General features: G+C 38.0%; 1 protein-coding gene across 29 annotated transcripts in view; it reads left to right on the forward strand.

Moving 5' to 3' along the window:
• Enox2 (ecto-NOX disulfide-thiol exchanger 2) overlaps positions 1-19654 on the forward strand; it is a 341637-nt gene that overhangs the window by 131670 nt on the left and 190313 nt on the right. For 24 of the 29 annotated variants that reach the window (XR_012444306.1, XM_074063083.1, XM_074063084.1 and 21 more), the window contains one exon: positions 2018-2161. The exons of 4 other annotated variants lie outside the window; for them this stretch is intronic. Coding sequence is in view for 14 of the 25 variants with exons in the window: in XM_074063083.1 (XP_073919184.1) it covers positions 2018-2161 (144 nt within the window). In the remaining 11 variants the exon portion in view is untranslated. Of the gene's footprint in view, positions 1-2017; positions 2162-4808; positions 4889-19654 lie in introns of all 29 variants that reach the window. One more of the 29 variants, XM_074063091.1, reaches the window with a different exon arrangement.

Here is a 19654-nt window from a genome sequence, read left to right on the forward strand (position 1 = left end):
TTTGTTTCTTTAGTTCTAGACATGGTAGAGATTTAATAGGACACGGATATAATGTAGTAAACAGTTGACTTAGGATATAGAAGTAACTTTGATTCTTTAATTTAGTTCCTCCCATAATGTAAAAGGAGAATGTTTGACTAGTCCCAAAGGACATTTAATGGAGGTGTTTCAAGTGGAGTATGAGTGCTGAAGAAAGAGTACTTTTTATGTGGGTTGAAAACACTAGCAAGGGGATACTCTTTATTAAAAACAATAATGTGAAATCATTTTGTTATAGCTTTAGTATTCATCTTTCTGAAATTTGACCTTTAGCTAGCTAGATTTGAAGATTTTATTGATATTTTGCAACATTACCTCAAGAATTATGTAGCTATGAGCTATAGAAAAATCGAGGGTTAAAGAAAGAAACATGTCAGGCAAACCTGATTCCCATTTTGATACAATTAGGAAGCTAGTGGATAGAAGACTTAGAAGAGATGTCTTTACTTTGGGCTTTAACAAAGCTTTGATTCCACATTTCATGAAGTTTTAATGGAAATATTTGAAATTTGAGGTGCTGCTGCCAACTATCTTTGCCCATCCCTGACTGAACTATGTAAGACTTGGAGAGAATAAAATGCCTTTTTCCATTTATATGGCATAGCAATGACTAGTATAAAGTGCCCATGATTCAGACAGCATTTGAAGAGGGTGAGATTAATATCAACCAAATGTGGCCATAACTTCCCATCATTCCAGCCACTAAATAACCCCCTTGTAATGTCTCTATCTTCATTTTCTTTTCTCATTTACCACAGAATTGTGGCTTTCTGTTTTAGATACCTCTATAATATCATTGGCAGTGACTTTGACACCAGGATAGCCTAATGATTGTATATGCATCAGTTCAATAAGCCTTGTAATGGAAAAATGTTAGGAGATAATCCAAGGAATAAGAAACCAAGCTTTTTTCAAGGGAAGAGTAGGTTCAGCTGCAGGCACATTTAATGAAAGTCCTACCTCCTCCTCTTCCTCCTCCTCCTCCTCCTTCTTTTCTTCTTCTTCTTCTTCTTCTTCTTCTTCTTCTTCTTCTTCTTCTTCTTCTTCTTTCTTTCTTTCTTCTTCTTCTTCTTCTTCTTCTTCTTCTTCTTCTTCTTCTTCTTCTTTCTTTCTTTCTTCTTCTTCTTCTTCTTCTTCTTCTTCTTCTTCTTCTTCTTCTTTCTTTCTTTCTTCTTCTTTCTTCTTCTTCTTCTTCTTCTTTCTTTCTTTCTTCTTTCTTCTTCTTCTTCTTCTTCTTCTTCTTCTTCTTCTTCTTCTTCTTTCTTTCTTCTTCTTCTTCTTCTTCTTCTTCTTCTTCTTCTTCTTCTTCTTCTTTCTTCTTTCTTCTTTCTTCCTTTCTTTCTTGTTTTTTGAGACAAAGTCTTGCTATGTTGTCTAGTCTGGCTTCCAAATCCTGGGCTTAAGGGGATCCCCTGCCTCAGCCTCCCAAGTAGCTGGGACGATGCCACTGCATCTGACTGATCCTGTCTTTTTTTAATATATGCAATTTATTACTTTTTTGGTGGTACTGGGGTTTGAACTCAGGGCGTCATTCTTGCTAGGCAGGCACTTTATCACTTGAGCACTTTTTTTTGTGATGGGTTTTTTTGAGATAGGATCTGGCTTCAAACCACAATCCTCCTGATCTCTGCCAACTGAGTAGCTAGTATTACAGGCATGAGCCACTGGTGCCCAGCTGGTCCTGTCTTTTTAAGGGAGGAAGTATGAAATTAATGAATTCCAGCTTGTGACTACAAAGTTCCCTCAAAAACAGGAGAGATGTAACAAGTGGACAGAAGTTCTGTCTTATATTTCCATTCTGTACTTGTAAACATTATATGTAAAAATTACAGAGATCAACTATCTTTAAGTAATTCACCTCTTACTGCTAGGCTCTTAGGATGTAAAAAGTTTTCCACTAATGGCTCATATAATCAAATCTGGAAATGATCCCAGTCCTTAATGGAGTCTGGACTTTGGCTTTCTTTTTCTTCTTTAGGATTGAACCAGCTGCCCTTTGACCCTGCCAACAACAACGAGCCCCTGCAGTTTGGTAGTGCCAGTGGCCCTCTGGTCACAGAAGGCCTCATTGAGAATGGAGGGGAATCAAGCAAGAAAAGAAAGAGAACAAATGCTCCTTCAGGTAAGCTAGGTGATAAGGCATTATCTTGAGTCAGTGCTGTGGAGTCAGTATTTTCTCAGAGCCTAATGCATGGTGGGTACTGTGCTAGGACTTGTAAGAACTATAGAAATGAGAAATAGTCCCCTGCCTCATGATGAGATCGAGGTGGGAATCACATGTATGAAAAAACTCTAAAACAAAAAGCCATAAGTCACTTTACATCTAACACAAATAACTGCATATATTTGTATCTCCCCACCTCCATCTCTGTTCTCCCCAATACAAATCATGTTCACTTGTCTTTATTTTTTTGAGAAAGGGTCTCTCTGTATAGCCCAGGCTGGCTTTAAACGCACAATCCTCCTGCTTTGGCCTCCAGAGTGCTGGGATTGCAAGCACCACATGCAGCCGCACATGTTTTTTATTCCCTTACAATTCTCTTGGAATAGCTAGAAAACAAATTTTCTTAAATCCTAAAAAAGAGCCAGCTGAATTGTTAGCCTTCCCTACAATCCTGCCTCCATTCTTCATGTCTCATTGACCTGTTCACATTTTAAATTTCTCCAAAAGGAATGAGAAAACAATAGAAAAGCCAGATATTAGTTGATCACTTGATATTTTTAAATTTCATCATTTTGTTGCCTGGTTATTCGTTCAGAAATCCCTAGTATACAGAGACTGAGCTGAGATTTTGGGATGGGCCTAAGAGACAATGTTCATATTTTTCATTTTGTTTTGTTTTAATATTACTTTTACTTTTAGCTTATGAGATGTAACATGTTTATAACATAACACCTTATAATCTTTCTGATTATAAATCAAAATATTTCTTAAATATGAGTTTGGAAAATGGAATTACAATAAAACATTAGCTACACAGAGCCCTTAAGAAAGGAGTGATTCTTACAGAGCTTTATTTTCTGGAGCATGGAAAGGCATGGTAGATAACCAAAGAACTGGCCTGAGTTGTAACCCTGGCTCTCTCTCTCTCTCTCTCTCTCTCTCTCTCTCTCTCTCTCTCTCTCTGTCTTTCTCTCTTTCTGCCTAGAGATAGTTGTTTAACCTCTCTGACTTTCAGTTTCTTCAACTGTAAAGTAGGAGTGATAGTAAAACCTGCCTATTAGTATTGTTAGGAGAATTACTTGAAATGATGTAGGTAAAAGTGCTTAGCATGGTATCTGTTTAGTAAGTGTTGTTATTATTTTGTTATCATTCTTACTATATGACAATATTATGAACCTCACCTTTTTAAGGATCAACATATTTCACATTTTAGGTTAACTATTATGGGCACAAATTGTGTGTGTGTGTGTGTGTGTGTGTGTATGTGTAAACTTGTCTGCCTTTTTAAGTCATATATTAAGTGTAATTTAACTTTGACCATTTAGGTGCATAATTCCAGTCCTTAGTTGTACTGCATTCTTTTACAATTTTCAAGGTTTACTAAGCAATATTATAGGCCTTTTATCTCTATATTAAATTTTCTTAGACTATGGTGCTTTTTGTTTTAGTCATTACAGCCACATTTAATTCAAGTCCTGCTTCTTTTCTGAAGTCTGGAGTCACCTTTTTTTGGTGGTACTGCAGGTTGAACTAAGGGCCTTACATTTGCTAGGCAAGTGTTCTACCACTTTAGCCACTCTGCCAGCCCTTTTTGCGTTGGCTTTTTTCAGATAGAGTCTCACTTTATACCTAGGATAGTCTGAACCACAATCCATTTCTACGTACATGACATGACAGATGTTCACCACCATGCCTAGCTCATTGGTTGAGATGGGGTCTTGCAAACTTTTTGTCCAGGGTGGCCTTGAACTGTGATCCTCCAGAGCTCTATCTCCCAAGTAAGTAGGATTATAGATTTGAGCCACCATGCCTGGCTGCAGTCATTTCTTATTCCTCTGAATGTCCCTTCAGGGAGCAACCCTCTTTCTTCCAGTTAGGTATGGACTTAAAAAAAATTAATCCAGCCAGATCTCTAAGTTGATATGTCAGTTTAGTATGTTAAGTAAGAGCTAAGTGAGCTATCAGTGACCATGCCATCAACAGAATGCACGAGATTTAAGTAATCAACTTTAAAACATCTGTTTTGGCTGCTCTGAGCCCTTTTTGATCACTTACTAGTTTTGTACTGTAATCAGAAATGATGCGCTAGTTTGTAGTTAACTACAAATTGTAGTTAACTCGTAAGAGTGGGGAAAAGGGGAATGCATTAATTTGCATTGTGAATTCACTTTAAAGAATTGCCATTTTATTTCTTTTGAGCATGTTGAGTGAGTGCACAAAGTTAACTGTTACAGATACAGGATTTTAACAGTAGATTACGCTAATCTATAATTAGCAGAATCAATTTGCATTCAAATCATGAATATGCTGAAGTTCTTTAAAAACAGTACGTTCTTTAAAAAAAGGTGAAATAAGCCCCTGGCAGGCTAAATTAACTCCCTTGAAATCTTGTTCACACTTTTTGCTTACTGAACCCTTTCTTTGTAAATAGTACAATGGTAATTCCAGCCCAGGTTAAATTACCACTGATTCCAAATTACTGTAGTCCAAATCAATGAGGTTTTAGTATACAGGGAGTCTCTTGTAATTGTTCAGCTGGCGATACTGTGATATTATAAATGAGCAAATTGCTTTATAATATTATTTTCTTCCTCTGCCGTTCTAGACAACAGGAAATGGGAAGATGATTTGTGAGTAGGAACTTTTCTCTTCCTTTGTCACCATTTTCTGCACCATGGCAAAGAGGTAAGCTAGGGATGGAAGTTCTTAGAGAAACTCCCAACCATTACAGTTTAAAGCTGAGATATATGCCCAGCCATTGCATCACTTGACCCTGGAACCCCGCTGAGTCAAAGCCATCTCTCTCCCTCTCCTTCACTCCAAATACAATGAAGCTGCAAATCAATTGTAGCTCCAGTTCCTCACCACACATCCTTTATTCCTTCCTTTCCCATTCCTCCTTTGTTGCCCTTTTGCTACAAACTGCCCCTCTCCTTTTGTACTGAAGTTGGTTTTTTAAAGGTCGCCAGTGACCTCTGCTAAGGTTTGGATATGGTTTGTCCCCCAAAGGTTCATGTGTGGGAAGCTTAGTCCTTAGTGTGACAGTGTTGAGGTGATGGACCCTTTAAAAGGTGGGGCCCTATGGGAGGTAATTAAGTCATGGAGCTCCATCCTTATGAACTGATTAATGCTGATCAATCTGAGTGGGTTGGGTCTTCCAGGAGTAGAGTAATTTCCACAAGTGTAAGTTATTATAAAAGAGTGAACCTGGCCTCTTTCCATTCTCTTAATTTCTTGCTTGCGCACATGTCCCTTCTGCACATGCCTGGTTCACTTTCCATTTCTCTGCCATATTGTAATGCAGTTGGATGTTGGCACCATGCTGTTTGAGCTTTCCAGCCACCAGAATCATAAACCAAATAAACCTCTTTTCTTTATAAAGTATCCAACCTCTGGCATTTTGTTATTACAACACAAAATGAACTAAGACAACCTTTACATTGTCAAAGTCAGTGGCCTTTTGGCACTTCTCAACGACTGACCTCTTTGTTTCTTTCAATGCATTGAATATCTTCCCCTTTCTTGAATTCTCTCTACTTTTACCTTCCTTATCAAGGTACTATGCAGTTTATTCTTCCTTTTCTGTCACCTTCAAGTATTCTTTCTTCTTTTCTTCCTCTCTCCACTGTGAGTATATTATGAATATTTACAGAGAAGGGGCTAGCAGAGTGGGTCAAGTGGTAGAATGCGTGCCTAGCAAATATGAGGCCCTGAGTTTAAACCCCAGTACCTCAAAAACTGATATTTATAGAGAAGAAATAAAGGCTAAATAAACTTACCCAGTATTGAATATCTAGCAAGTGGTCTAGCCAGGGCTTTAACTCCAAAGCCTATTTCTAACTACTATGCCACAGTTACTAAAGTGTATATTAAACCTGGAAGGCAGACTAGAGAAGCTGTGTTTGTGCAAAAGTAAGTAGTTGAGAATAAAATGAACAGAGCTTGGATTTGATCATTTTTAGGGATTCCTTCAAACTCTGAGATGCCATGTTTCCTTCTTTTCAGCTACTTCCCATAACAAGTTTTCTATTTCAGCCAAGCTAATTAGCTATCTTTCTTCAAAAGCACTGGCTCATCTACCTCAATACCTTGCTAATATAAGCATTCATTGCCTTACTTAGCATCTCCTCCCTCTGCTTTCACCCATCAAGTCTTGTCCAACTGACAATGCCTAGTAGAAGTCCTGCCTTCTCCGAGAAGCCTTTTGGATCATCCTGCATAGAAGAATCCCCTTATCTCTCTGAAGTCCCTTTGTCATTATATTCACATGAATCACTTGACCCTGATTATGGACCAACCACTATCAACTATTGTTTATCTGTATTGGTTATATGTATATGTCTTATCCTTTTAACTCAATCATCAGCCCCTACTGGAAGGGCCCCTGACTCTCATGTCTTTTAACACATGTACAGTATCTGGCACACAACAAATGCTTGAAGTATCTACCAATTAATTATGTATTTGGTTGAAGAATTTCCCTTTGCCCTTATATTCTTTATTGTTTTCTTGTCACTCCCACAGTGGAGCTTTATACAAAACTGAGCACTTGGTATTTGATATTGATCAACTGATAGCCTCACTTGTCCCTAAATGCCCAACTCAAACATTTGTGAGATTACTCTTGTAGAGAAGCCACAAAGCAAATCTTCTGAAAAGAGTACCTGGCTATAATGGTAACCATGCCTCATTACCAAGTGAAGTTTCGTAAGTACCCAAGAGAAACTGATGTGTGGAATTAGGGTGTTCTGCCTCAGGTGTCTGTGAAGTCAATCAGTAATTGCATTATATGCTACTGTCGTTATCTGACTGCAAACTCTTTCTTTAAAGGTCTTGATGTTTTGTAGCTTTTATCTTATTCTGAGTTCAGAATTCTCCAATGCTCTCAAACTTCAACCTTTACCCATGGAAATAGTTCTTTGTTGATGCTGCAGCTGCTTAAATTGCTTATGATAGCTGTGAATTCATTTATCCACATGGCACTCTATGGCAAAAGAAATAAAAATTGTTAAACCCATGTAAAATCACAATATCAAGTTCCTTTCCCAAAGATACCAACTGCCTCCTTGTTTGAGATCCACCTGGATTGGCAGAATCCAAGATACCAGACATTAAAGTGGAAAAATCCACAAGTCAACCAGGCCAACTGCATGATGACTAAAATTGAATGCATTGTTTTAAGTAGCATCATGGTGCACTAGTATTCAAAGAAAGTGTCAGCTTTCTGGGTAAGTGGACAAATAACTAGAAATAATTATCACACCCAAGTGAACATTCAGATGTGAATGTACTCCTGTTTCCATTGTCTTTTCTCTATTGGCCTGTGTAGAATGACATGTTTGCACCTAATCTACTAATGCTGAGTCAGAGATGTAGCTCGGTGGTTCAGCGCCTACCTACTGTATATGAAGCCTCAGATTCCATCCCCAGCACCAGAAAAAATTTAAATACCTGATGCCCAATATTAAGCAGTATTGCCAAAGTTAGTATGAATAATGAATAGCTCAGTATGCAAAGATAGACCATCAGCCATTTTTCATTTGCAGTAATGATTGAATTCCAAGAGTTCAGTATCTTCAGGAATATTCTTTGATTCAATAATAATTTGCATTGTTGTGATGATTCTTTCTCTTGAAGTATTTTTTGTGCTTATTGCATTCTATAGATGAAGCGCTAATAACCAGAGAAGAGAAATAACTTTGACCAATGTGAACTACTATCACTAGGAATGTTATGTTAAAATAACCTCCAGAAAGTATCTAATCTTGATCATTAGCCTCCTAACTTGGTTCTCAAGATTTTCTTTAAAATTTCTGGAAGTCAAAACAGGACTCAACAATATAAAGGTAGTGAACAGTTCCAGTAATGCCAAAGCTAGAATATTAAGAAGTGGACCTGCAAAGTAGCAAGAAGAGAATTGGTCAGACCTGAGGAAAATCTGTATTGGAATGGGTTATCAGGGAAGTCATTTTAGCTCACTTTGAAGGGAAATATAAAATGAGATGAGCACTCACTCATCTGCCTGGGTGTATTTTTGTTTCCTTTCTTATTTAGAAGAAGGGTGATGGACCAGGAAACTTCTCTATGACTCTTACAGACCTTTGATTTACCTCAGACTCACAGGGCTGAGACTTTTGTTTCACATGTACTTTGAAGTCTACAAATGAAAGCATTGATTGTTTCTAAAGAGAGAAAATGCCAACATTTTATATCTTGGTGTGTGGTATTTCTAGCATGTCAGCTGAATTATTATATTGCCAAAGGCAAGAGGAGCCTATTGTTCCTTCAGATGGAATTAAAATAAGAAAAAGAGTAGACTAATAGTCCTAGTCAGTTTCTTTAGTCCTTTGGACATTCTTATCTGATTACAGTTTCAAGAAATAAAACCATTATCTTGATAACTAAAGAATCAAAAAAGTAGGCAGACTTCTTTCTTTCTCAGATCTGTTACAAACTCTGTGAAAATTTTCATTTTCAAGAACTTTCTGAAGGAGGGGAGACTTATGGTGGCACAAAAGCAGCAGGATAGAAAAATACAGATGCATCTCTCTTAAGTTGCCCCACCCATTGGAATAGTTTTGGAATGATTTTGTGACTTCATTGTACTAAAGTCCTTAAGCGTTCTCTTAGCAGACGAAGTATAAACTCAGCCCCATATATTAGTAACATAGAGGGTAGTGGTAGATGTTGAATAATAGTATTTTAGAGTTAGAGGCAGTTTTGTCTAACTCCCTCATTTTTATAATTTATATAAATTATATAGATTTTTAAGATTATATAGGTCCATTGAATTAATCGTGTGACATTAGACAACTTTCTTCTCTGGGTCTGAGTTTCTTCATTTCAAGTTGGCTTAGGACTATAGCATGTATTTAATTTGTTTTTACTGGAGAAAGTTCTTCTATAAGCTAGAAGTGCTGACTTCCCCCGTGGTAATAGCATTACATGATTTATAGCACACTAACCCAGTAGTATATGAGACCCCATATTTGCTGTGGCTGCCACACAGGGGAGGGTGATCTTCAGATAGGAAACAAGTTCAAGAGTAGCAAACACCTGTGAGAGAATTGCTTCTGTGGAGCTCAACTCAGGCAACTTAGCAAATGATAGAAGAAATTCCTTGTGACACCTGTTTACTTAGCAGAGAACAGTTTGTGTTCCCATCCCAACCCCCTCTGTCCAAATAAAAAATTATAATTGTGGTTTTGTGTGATTTAAACTTTGTTGCATAATTTTGTCTATGTGCTCTCTTTCAAATTCTTGATTGTTAGGCAGACTCATCTAAAAATTCAGCTTTTTTCTACTCCTCAGGTCAGTAAAACTCAATTTCAAGGTAAGAGGATTCTTAAATTTTGAGAGATTGTAATTTTATCTGATAGTTTAGTAAAGTTAAAGCACTTCATTCTTGTTCTCAGAGTCTGTAATGGATCTCCTTGGCCTTGGTAAGAGAAAGGAGCGTACTCAGACATAGGAAAGAAAATATGAAAAGACTATGGTTGTAATGTTGAATTTGCCACTTATTAGTCATTTGACCTTGTGCAAATCGCAGAAACCATTTCTAAGCCTCAGTTTCCACAACAGTTTAATAGGGAAAGCAGTTTAAAAATTGTCAGATACTACTTTTTATGGTTACTGCTGCTGATAAAGATGTGAGGGGTGTGAGAGCCTGAAGTAATCATACTACTTTTCTCCTTCGAGTTATAAATTAAACTGAGAAAAAACCAAAAACCCTTTGAGGAACAAAATATGATACCTGCCTATTATACATGAAAAAGAAACGAAGAACAATGAAGCCTGTGTCCATCTCCAGCTCCAAATCTATACCTTAATACCCATCTGTGGGGACTATTAAGTATGCAGTGCAACCACTTACCCTGTCCATGTCATTGAGAGTGATGTTTTATATCACAATTCAGTAGAAGCTGGGAGTTAAGAGCAAGGTGGGCCTGCAGGCCTGTTTGTAGAACACAAAGTCTGTGCCCTAATTTCTGTTCAATTTATAAAAGAAAAAGGGTCATCTCAGCTGTAGGACATTTGGACCTGAGAGCCAGATTGTGTGGGTTAGGCCATGAGTGAGCATTTATTTATTTTTTTCCTATTATATTTCTTTTTTTTATTATTTTTTATTGTTTTATTATTCATATGTGCATATAAGGCTTGGGTCATTTCTCCCCCCTGCCCCCACCCCCTCCCTTACCACACACTCCGCCTCCTCCCTCTCCCCCCCAACCCCTCAATACCCAGCAGAAACTATTTTGCCCTTATCTCTAATTTTGTTGTAGAGAGAGTATAAGCCATACTAGGAAGGAACAAGGGTTTTTGCTGGTTGAGATAAGGATAGCTATACAGGGAGTTGACTCACATTAATTTCCTGTACGTGTGTGTTGCCTTCTAGGTTAATTCTTTTTGATCTAACCTTTTCTCTAGTTCCTGGTCCCCTTTTCCTATTGGCCTCAGTTGCTTTTAAGGTATCCGCTTTAGTTTCTCTGCGTTAAGGGCAACAAATGCTAGCTAATTTTTTAGGTGTCTTACCTATCCTCGCCCCTCCCTTGTGTGCTAAAGCTTTTATCATGTGCTCAAAGCCTAATCCCCTTGTTGTGTTTGCCCTTGATCTAATGTCCACTTATGAGGGAGAACATACGATTTTTGGTCTTTTGGGCCAGGCTAACCTCACTCAGAATGATGTTCTCCAATTCCATCCATTTACCAGTGAATGATAACATTTCGTTCTTCTTCATGGCTGCATAAAATTCCATTGTGTATAGATACCACATTTTCTTAATCCATTCGTCAGTGGTGGGGCATCTTGCCTGTTTCCACAACTTGGCTATTGTGAATAGTGCCACAATACACATGGGTGTGCAGGTGCCTCTGGAGTCACCTGTTTCACAGTCTTTTGGGTATATCCCCAAGAGTGGTATTGCTGGATCAAATGGTAGATCAATGTTTAGTGTTTTAAGTAGCCTCCACATTTTTTTTCCAGAGTGGTTGTACTAGTTTACATTCCCACCAACAGTGTATGAGGGTTCCTTTTTCCCCACATCCTCGCCAACACCTGTTGTTGGTGGCGTTGCTAATGATGGCTATTCTAACAGGGGTGAGGTGGAATCTTAGTGTGGTTTTAATTTGCATTTCCTTTATGGCTAGAGATGGTGAGCATTTTTTCATGTGTTTTTTGGCCATTTGAATTTCTTCTTTTGAGAAAGTTCTGTTTAGTTCACTTGCCCATTTCTTTATTGGTTCATTAGTTTTGGGAGATTTTAGTTTTTGAAGTTCCCTGTATATTCTGGTTATCAGTCCTTTGTCTGATGTGTAGCTGGCAAATATTTTCTCCCACCCTGTGGGTGTTCTCTTCAGTTTAGAGACCACTTCTTTTGATGAACAGGAGCTTTTTAGTTTTATGAGGTCCCATTTATCTATGCTATCTCTTAGTTGCTGTGCTGCTGGGGTTTCGTTGAGAAAGATCTTGCCTATGCCTACTAACTCCAGAGTATTTCCTACTCTTTCCTGTACCAACATTAGAGTTTGTGGTCTGATATTAAGATCCTTGATCCATTTTGAGTTAATCTTGGTATAGGGTGATATACATGGATCTAGTTTCAGTCTTTTGCACACTGCTAACCAGTTTTCCCAGCAGTTTTTGTTGAAGAGGCTGCTATTTCTCCATCGTATATTTTTAGATCCTTTGTCAAAGACAAGTTGGTTATAGTTGTGTGGCTTCATATCTGGGTCCTCTATTCTGTTCCACTGGTCTTCATGTCTGTTTGTGTGCCAGTACCATGCTGTTTTTATCATTATTGCTTTGTAATATGAAGTCAGGTATCGTGATACCTCCAGCATTGTTCTTTTGACTGAGTATTGCCTTGGCTATTCGTGGCCTCTTCTGTTTCCATATAAATTTCACAGTAGATTTTTCAATCTCTTTATTGAATGTCATTGGAATTTTGATGGGAATTGCATTAAACATGTAGATTACTTTTGGGAGTATAGACATTTTTACTATGTTGATTCTACCAATCCATGAGCATGGGAGATCTCTCCACTTTCTATTGTCTTCCTCAATCTCTTTCTTCAGAAGTGTATAGTTTTCCTTGTAGAGCTCGTTCACATCTTTTGTTAGGTTTACACCTAGGTATTTGATTTTTTTTGAGGCTATTGTAAATGGAATTGTTTTCATACATTCTTTTTCCGTTTGCTCATTGTTAGTGTATAGAAATGCTAACGATTTTTCTATGTTGATTTTATATCCTGCTACCTTGCTATAGCTATTGATGATGTCTAGAAGCTTCTGAGTAGAGTTTTTTGGGTCTTTAAGGTATAGGATCATGTCGTCTACAAATAGGAATATTTTGACAGTTTCTTTACCTATTTGTATTCCTTTTATTCCTTCTTCTTGCCTAATTGCTCTGGCTAGGAATTCCAGTACTATGTTGAATAGGAGTGGAGATAGTGGGCATCCTTGTCTGGTTCCTGATTTTAGAGGGAATGGTTTCAGTTTTTCTCCGTGAAGTATAATGCTGGCTGTAGGTTTGTCATATATAGCTTTTATAATGTTGAGGTACTTTCCTTCTATTCCTAGTTTTCTTAGAGCTTGTATCATGAAATGGTGTTGGATCTTATCAAAGTCTTTTTCTGCGTCTATTGAGATGATCAAGTGGTTTTTGTCTTTGCTTCTGTTAATGTGGTGTATTACATTTATAGATTTTCGTATTTTGAACCACCCCTGCATCCCTGGATTGAAGCCTCCTTGGTCGTGGTGAATAATCTTTTTGATGTGTTGCTGAATTCGGTTTGCCATTATTTTGTTGAGGATTTTTGCATCAATGTTCATTAAGGAGATTGGCCTATAGTTCTCCTTTTTGGAGGTGTCTTTGCCTGGTTTTGGGATAAGTGTAATACTGGCTTCATAAAATGTGTTTGGCAGTTTTCCTTCCCTTTCTATTTCGTGGAACAGTTTAAGGAGTGTTGGTATCAGTTCTTCTTTAAAGGTCTGATAGAATTCAGCAGAGAATCCATCAGGTCCTGGACTTTTCTTTTTGGGGAGACTCTTGATTGCTTCTTCAATTTCATTTTGTGTTATAGGTCTATTCAGGTGATTAATATCCTCTTTGGTTCAGTTTTGGATGATCATAGGTATCTAGAAATCTGTCCATGTCTTTAAGATTTTCGAATTTATTTGAATATAGGTTCTCAAAGTAGTCTCTGATGATTTCCTGGACTTCCATGGTGTTTGTTGTTATGTCCCCTTTTGCATTCCTGATTCTGCTAATTTGGGTTTATACTCTCCTCATTTTAGTCAGGTTTGCCAGGGATCTGTCGATCTTGTTTATTTTTTCAAAGAACCAACTTTTTGTTTCATTAATTCTTTGTATGATTTTTTTGGTTTCTATTTCATTGATTTCAGCTCTTATTTTTATTATTTCTCTCCTTCTATTTGTTTTGGGATTAGCTTGTTCTTGTTTTTCTAGGAGTTTGAGATGTATCATTAGGTCATTGATTTGGGATCTTTCAGTCTTTTTAATATATGCACTCATGGCTATAAACTTTCCTCTCAGGACTGCCTTAGCTTTGTCCCATAGGTTCCGGTAGGTTGTGTTTTCATTTTATTGACTTCTAGGAACTTTTTAATTTCCTCTTTTATTTCATCGATGATCCATTGTTCATTAAGTAATGAGTTATTTAGTTTCCAGCTGTTTGCATGTTTTTTGTCTTTACTTTTGTTGTTGAGTTCGACTTTTACTGCATTGTGATCAGATAGTATGCACGGTATAATTTCTATTTTCTTATATTTGCTGAGACTTGCTTTGTGCCCTAGGATATGATCTATTTTAGAGAAGGTTCCATGGGCTGCTGAGAAGAATGTATATTGTGTAGAGGTTGGATGAAATGTTCTGTAGACATCAACTAGGTCCATTTGATCTATTGCATATTTTAGATCTTGGATTTCTTTATTGATTTTTTTGTTTGGATGACCTATCTATTGATGATAATGGGGTGTTAAAGTCTCCCACAACCACTGTGTTGGCGTTTATATATGCTTTTAAGTCTTTCAGGGTATGTTTGATGAAATTGGGTGCATTGACATTGGGTGCATACAGGTTGATAATTATTATTTCCTTTTAGTCTATTTCCCCTTTTATTAGTATGGAATGTCCTTCTTTATCTCATTTGATCAATGTAGGTTTGAAGTCTACTTTGTCAGAGATTAGTATTGCTACTCCTGCCTGTTTTCGGGGGCCATTGGCTTGGTAAATCTTCTAGCCTTTCATCCTAAGCCTATGCTTATTTCTGTCGTTGAGATGGGTCTCCTATAAGCAACAAATTGTTGGATCTTCCTTTTTAATCCATTTCGTCAAATGGTGCCTTTTGATGGGTGAATTAAGTCCCTTAACATTAAGTGTTAGTACTGATAGGTATGTGGTGATTCCTGTCATTTAGTTGTCTTAGTTGTTTGAAGGTTTGATTGTGTGTACCTAAGTTGAGGTTGCTCTCTACTTTCTTGCTTTTTCTTTTCCTGTGGTTTGGTGCTGCCTGTCTTTTCATGGTTAAGGTGGTTTCACTTTCTGCGTGCAGAATCCTTTGAAGAATCCTTTGTAGTAGTGGCTTTGTGGTCACATATTGTTTTAGTTTCTGCTTATCATGGAAGACTTTTATTGCTGCATCTATTTTGAATGATAGCTTTGCTGGGTAGAGTATCCTGGGGTTGAAGTTATTTTCATTTAGAGCCCAGAAGATTTCACCCCATGTTCTTCTTGCTTTTAATGTTTCTTTTGAGAAGTCTGCTGTGATTTTGATGGGTTTACCTTTGTATGTTACTTGTTTTTTCTCTCTTACAGCCTTCAATATTCTTTCCTTAGTTTCTGAACTTGTTTTAATGATGATATGTCGTGGGGTAGTTCTATTTTGATCTGGTCTGTTTGGTGTCCTGGAGGCCTCTTGCATCTGTATGGGAATATCTTTCTCTAGATTTGGGAAATTTTCCGTTATTATTTTGTTGAATATATTACGCATTCCCTTCGCTTGCACCTCTTCTCCTTCTCGATGCCCATGATTCTCAAGTTTGGTCCTGATGGAGTCGGTGAGTTCTTGCATTTTCTTTTCACAGGTCTTGAGTTGTTTAATTAATAGTTCTTCGGTTTTTCCTTTAATTACCATTTCATCTTCAAGTTCTGAGATTCTGTCTTCTGTTTGTTCTATTCTGCTGGATTGGCCTTCCGTTTTGTTTTGCAGTTCTGTTTCGTTCTTTTTTCTGAGGTTTTCCATATCCTGGCTTGTTTCCTCTTTGATGTTGTCTGTTTTTGTCCTGAGTTCATTTATCTGTTTATTAATCGTGTTCTCTGTTTATACATCGTGTTTTGGTGTTTATACAGTGCTTCTATGATTTCCTTTATTTCTTCTTTTGCTTTTTCAAATTCTCTATTTTTGTTGTCTTGGAATTTCTTGAGTGTCTCCTGTACATTTTGGTTGACCCTATCCAGTATCATCTCTATAAAATTCTTATTGAGTACCTGTAGTATGTCTTCTTTTAAATTATTCTTGTGGGCTTCATTGGGTCCTTTGGCATAGTTTATCTTCATTTTGTTGGAGTCTGGATCTGAGTATCTGTTTTCTTCATTCTCCTCTGGTTCCTGTCCTAATTTTGCTGTGGGGAAACTGGTTTCCCTGTTTTTTCTGTCTTCCCGTCAGTGTCTTTGGTGTTGTTACTGTCCCTGTACTGTGTGCCATTAAGTATTTTCTAGCTTGTAATAATAATAATGATAATATTTAGAATGGAAGGGTGAGGTGAGATGGAACACAAGAAGTTAAAGAAAAGGGGAAAACAAATACACAGACAAGAAGGAGAAAACAGAACAAGGTATCAGACAAGAAAGTTTCAAAGGTATAAATAGGGAGTGTTACTGTACTAATTGACAGTAAGCTGAAGAGACATTAGAGACAGAGAGAGGATTGAAAATCAAAAATAAAAAAAATAAAGATAAGAATAAAAATAAAAAATAAGTAAATGAAAGAAATATCTATATATAAAAATAAATTAAAATAAAATGAAAAATAGAAAATTAAAAAAAAAAACCAAAAAACCTCCAAGTTCAAATGCAATGAAGTTTCAGTCTTAATAATTTGGGTGTCCGTCTCAATCTCCAATCCTGGAGATGGTGCCTCAGATGTTGTTCTGTAGTTGTCTCATCAAAGGGGATGCATAAAGTAGAACAAAACTACACACACACACACACACCCCACCAAGTGTCCCAAGTTCAAATGCAATACAGTTTCAGTAAGTTTTTCAGCATGCAGTTGTAATTCGGTTGTTCTTTCATCAAAGGTAGGTAGAAAAAGAAAAAAAAGAGTCTGGAGACAGTTCTGAGAATGGTATCTGCAGCTGTGGCTTGCCTGCTCGCTGCTGTCAGCCTGCTGTTTCTGGCGGCGTTATTTATGCAGATATCTGGGGTGAGCTTAGCACTCACCTGGCCCCGAAGGCTTTGTTTGCTCAGAGTTCTCCTGTCCGGGAGCGTCTACTACAAGATTTCCCCTTTCCAAGCACACTGGGAAAGGTGACACTGCACCCGCGTTGTTAGGCCTGCGTGTTTATTTACAGTTCATGTGGGAGGTGGGTCTTCCCCCCTCTCCTGTGGAGTTTTCCTCCCTCTGCCACTCTCACAAGCTTTCCCGCTCCTCGTTGCTGGGCGCGCGCCCCAGCCTCTGCCAGAGCCTCTCCGGCCTGCCCGGCTTGTTTATTTGCAGTCCCGGAAAGGATTCCATTCCCCCTAGCCTTTGGCGCTCAGGGCACCCCACCTTCTTTCCTGTGCGTCTTTATTGTTCTTATTGCTTATTAGTCAGTTTCTCTTTTTTCCTGGGTAGAGGTCAGTCTGTCCAGGGGGCTATGCTGCTCTGGCCCAGGCTTGTCTGTGGGAGTACCGCGGTACTGCGAAGCTCACCTGGTCTGCGTCTTCCCAAGCCATCTGGGCGCGGGCAACTGGCGGCCTGGGGGCCCTCCTGGTTTCTCTCTGTAACGTGAAGTGGAGATTCTCTGCGCCGGCTGGAGGTGTGGAGGGGTCAAATTATGCCTCTTCTCAGTGATTATGCCTGCAAAGTGTGTCTCCAGCGTCTCTCCAAGATTTCAGTATAGGAGGCTCGCTTTCTGCTTCCTCCCTCTAGCTGCCATCTTGGAATCTCCTAGAGTATTTATTTTTTATTTTAATCATCACAATCAGATAAGTCAATCCTCCTCCTGTGTCTGAGGGACAAGCAGAGAAGTTTCCCTGGTACCTTTTGTCCTTCACAATCAGAATAGAAGTTTCCTCTGCTTCATGGAAAGATAGCAAGTCTGACAATAATTCCCAAGACCTCCAACATTGTTGTTTTTTTTAAGATTAACATGATTTTTTATTTTTCAAAGTCCTCTCCTTGGTATTCTTTAATGTAGTACTGAACATGCAAGGCAAGTACTCTCACTGAGTTACATCCCTAAGCCTTGCTTTTTGAGGCAGTCTTGCTATGTAGTGTAAGCCTCAAACTCACAATCCTGCTGTCCCAGTCTCCCAAGTGCTGGGAATACTGATGTGCACCACCACACCTGGCCAGTAATATGTTTTTGGCAGTAGTGAATATTGAACTCAGGGCCTTGTGCTTGCTAGGCAAACTCTCAACCACTTGAGCCATGCTGCCAGTCCTTTTTTCTTTTTGTTTTAGTTTTTCAGATAAGGTCTCATGCTTGTGCCCAGCTGGTCTTAGATCCTGATCCTCCTACCTTCATTTCCTGAGTAGTTGGAACTACAGGTGTGCACCAATTTGGATGGCTCTTGTTTTATTTTTGTTTTGGTTTTTTGTATTTGGAAGTTTTTTCGACATTTTTACTAGCACATATTAATTGTACATAGTTTAAGGGGGCTGAGATAGAGTCTCACTAATGTTTCCCTGGGCTTGACTCAAACTGTGATCCTCCTGTCTTTGCTTCCCAAGTACCTGGGATTAGGGACATGTACTGCCATGCCCAACTCAGGGTTTTTCCTTTAAGGGAAAACCAGCAATGAAAATCCATTATGCTGGGACAAAGAAATAGGGTTGCCATAGTACATATATGTTACATTTAGATTTTCTTTCCCAATTTATAAAATCAAGACAAATTCCATATGAAATTAACTTCATATTTTCTAATGTAGCCTCACAGTGAGATTTCATATTTGTGATTCCAAATACAGAGTACACTCTGCTGCCTTTTGAGAATTCATGTTGCAAATTTTGCAAGTCTTCCTTTCTCGTCCAATATAAATTAATTGAAGTACTTTTTTACTTTTTACTACTACTAGTAAGAGATAATGGTTATGGATCACCTACTGAGTGCCAGACACCATTCTAAGTACTTCAAATGTATTAACTTCTTTGATTTTCCTAGCAATCCTATGAAGTAAATATAATTATTAGTCACACTTTGCAGATAAGGAAACTTAAACAAGAAACGTTCAATAATTTGTCCTAATAGTAAATAGAGAAGGTGAAATTCAAACTGAAGCAATGTTGGGAATCAATTAAATCAGAATGGAGATGGTGGCAGGTGTTGGTGTTATTTAAGAGCACCCCAGATGATTACAATACACAGCCAGCTTTGAGAACCAGTGCAGCTAACCATGATCTGTCAGAGGCACTAGGTATACCTAGGCTACTGTGCTTCAGAATGTAAGATACATATAGTTTTTCATGAGAGAGTATGTCCAGAAGCTTCTATTAAGATTGGAACTGACAGGAGACAGTGAAGCAGTAGACTAAAAGATGGCAAGTAAAGTGGCCGTGTAAATGTTGACCTCTCTAGGTATCTCAACACAGAACAAAGAGACTACTTTATTTGCAATTTTTCTTTCTTTGCTCTACTTCCTGATATCCATTTATTATCTGTTGAAATAAAAATCCATGAAGATGAAATTCCCTCTGGTCATGAACAAGGATCATGATTTTTTTCTTATCTTCAATTTCCTTGATAATGTGAATTATTCAATTTAATCTATGTAGGTTATAGTACTTCATATTGAGCAATTTCTTGTGTAATAGAATTAATTTTAAAATATTGTGCATATTCTACATTTGAACTGTAAGCAAATGCAACTTTCACGTGGAAGCTGTTTTGTGGAATGTGGTGAGAGTTGGTGCGAGTTGCCCACAAAGCCAGTAGAGACTTACCAAAATGCAGAAATGGAGTGTACGAACTTGGGAGGAGGGGGCAGGGTTTAGCAGGTGGCATTCTCACTACACTCACTTTCTTCTGCATATTTGCTTCAATAGCAACAGTAACAGCAGCAGCAGCTTTTATTAAATATTGATTGTATATCAATCACTATGGCCAAGTGCTTTACATATATAAACTCAAGCAAACTTCACAAATATGTAAGATAGATACCATTCCTTCCATTGTTTACAGATGTTAAAAATACCCGAGGCTTAGAAAACATGAAAATTTCCCAG

The sequence above is a fragment of the Castor canadensis genome, chromosome X, assembly GCF_047511655.1.
Source record: "Castor canadensis chromosome X, mCasCan1.hap1v2, whole genome shotgun sequence".
NCBI lineage: Eukaryota > Metazoa > Chordata > Mammalia > Rodentia > Castoridae > Castor > Castor canadensis.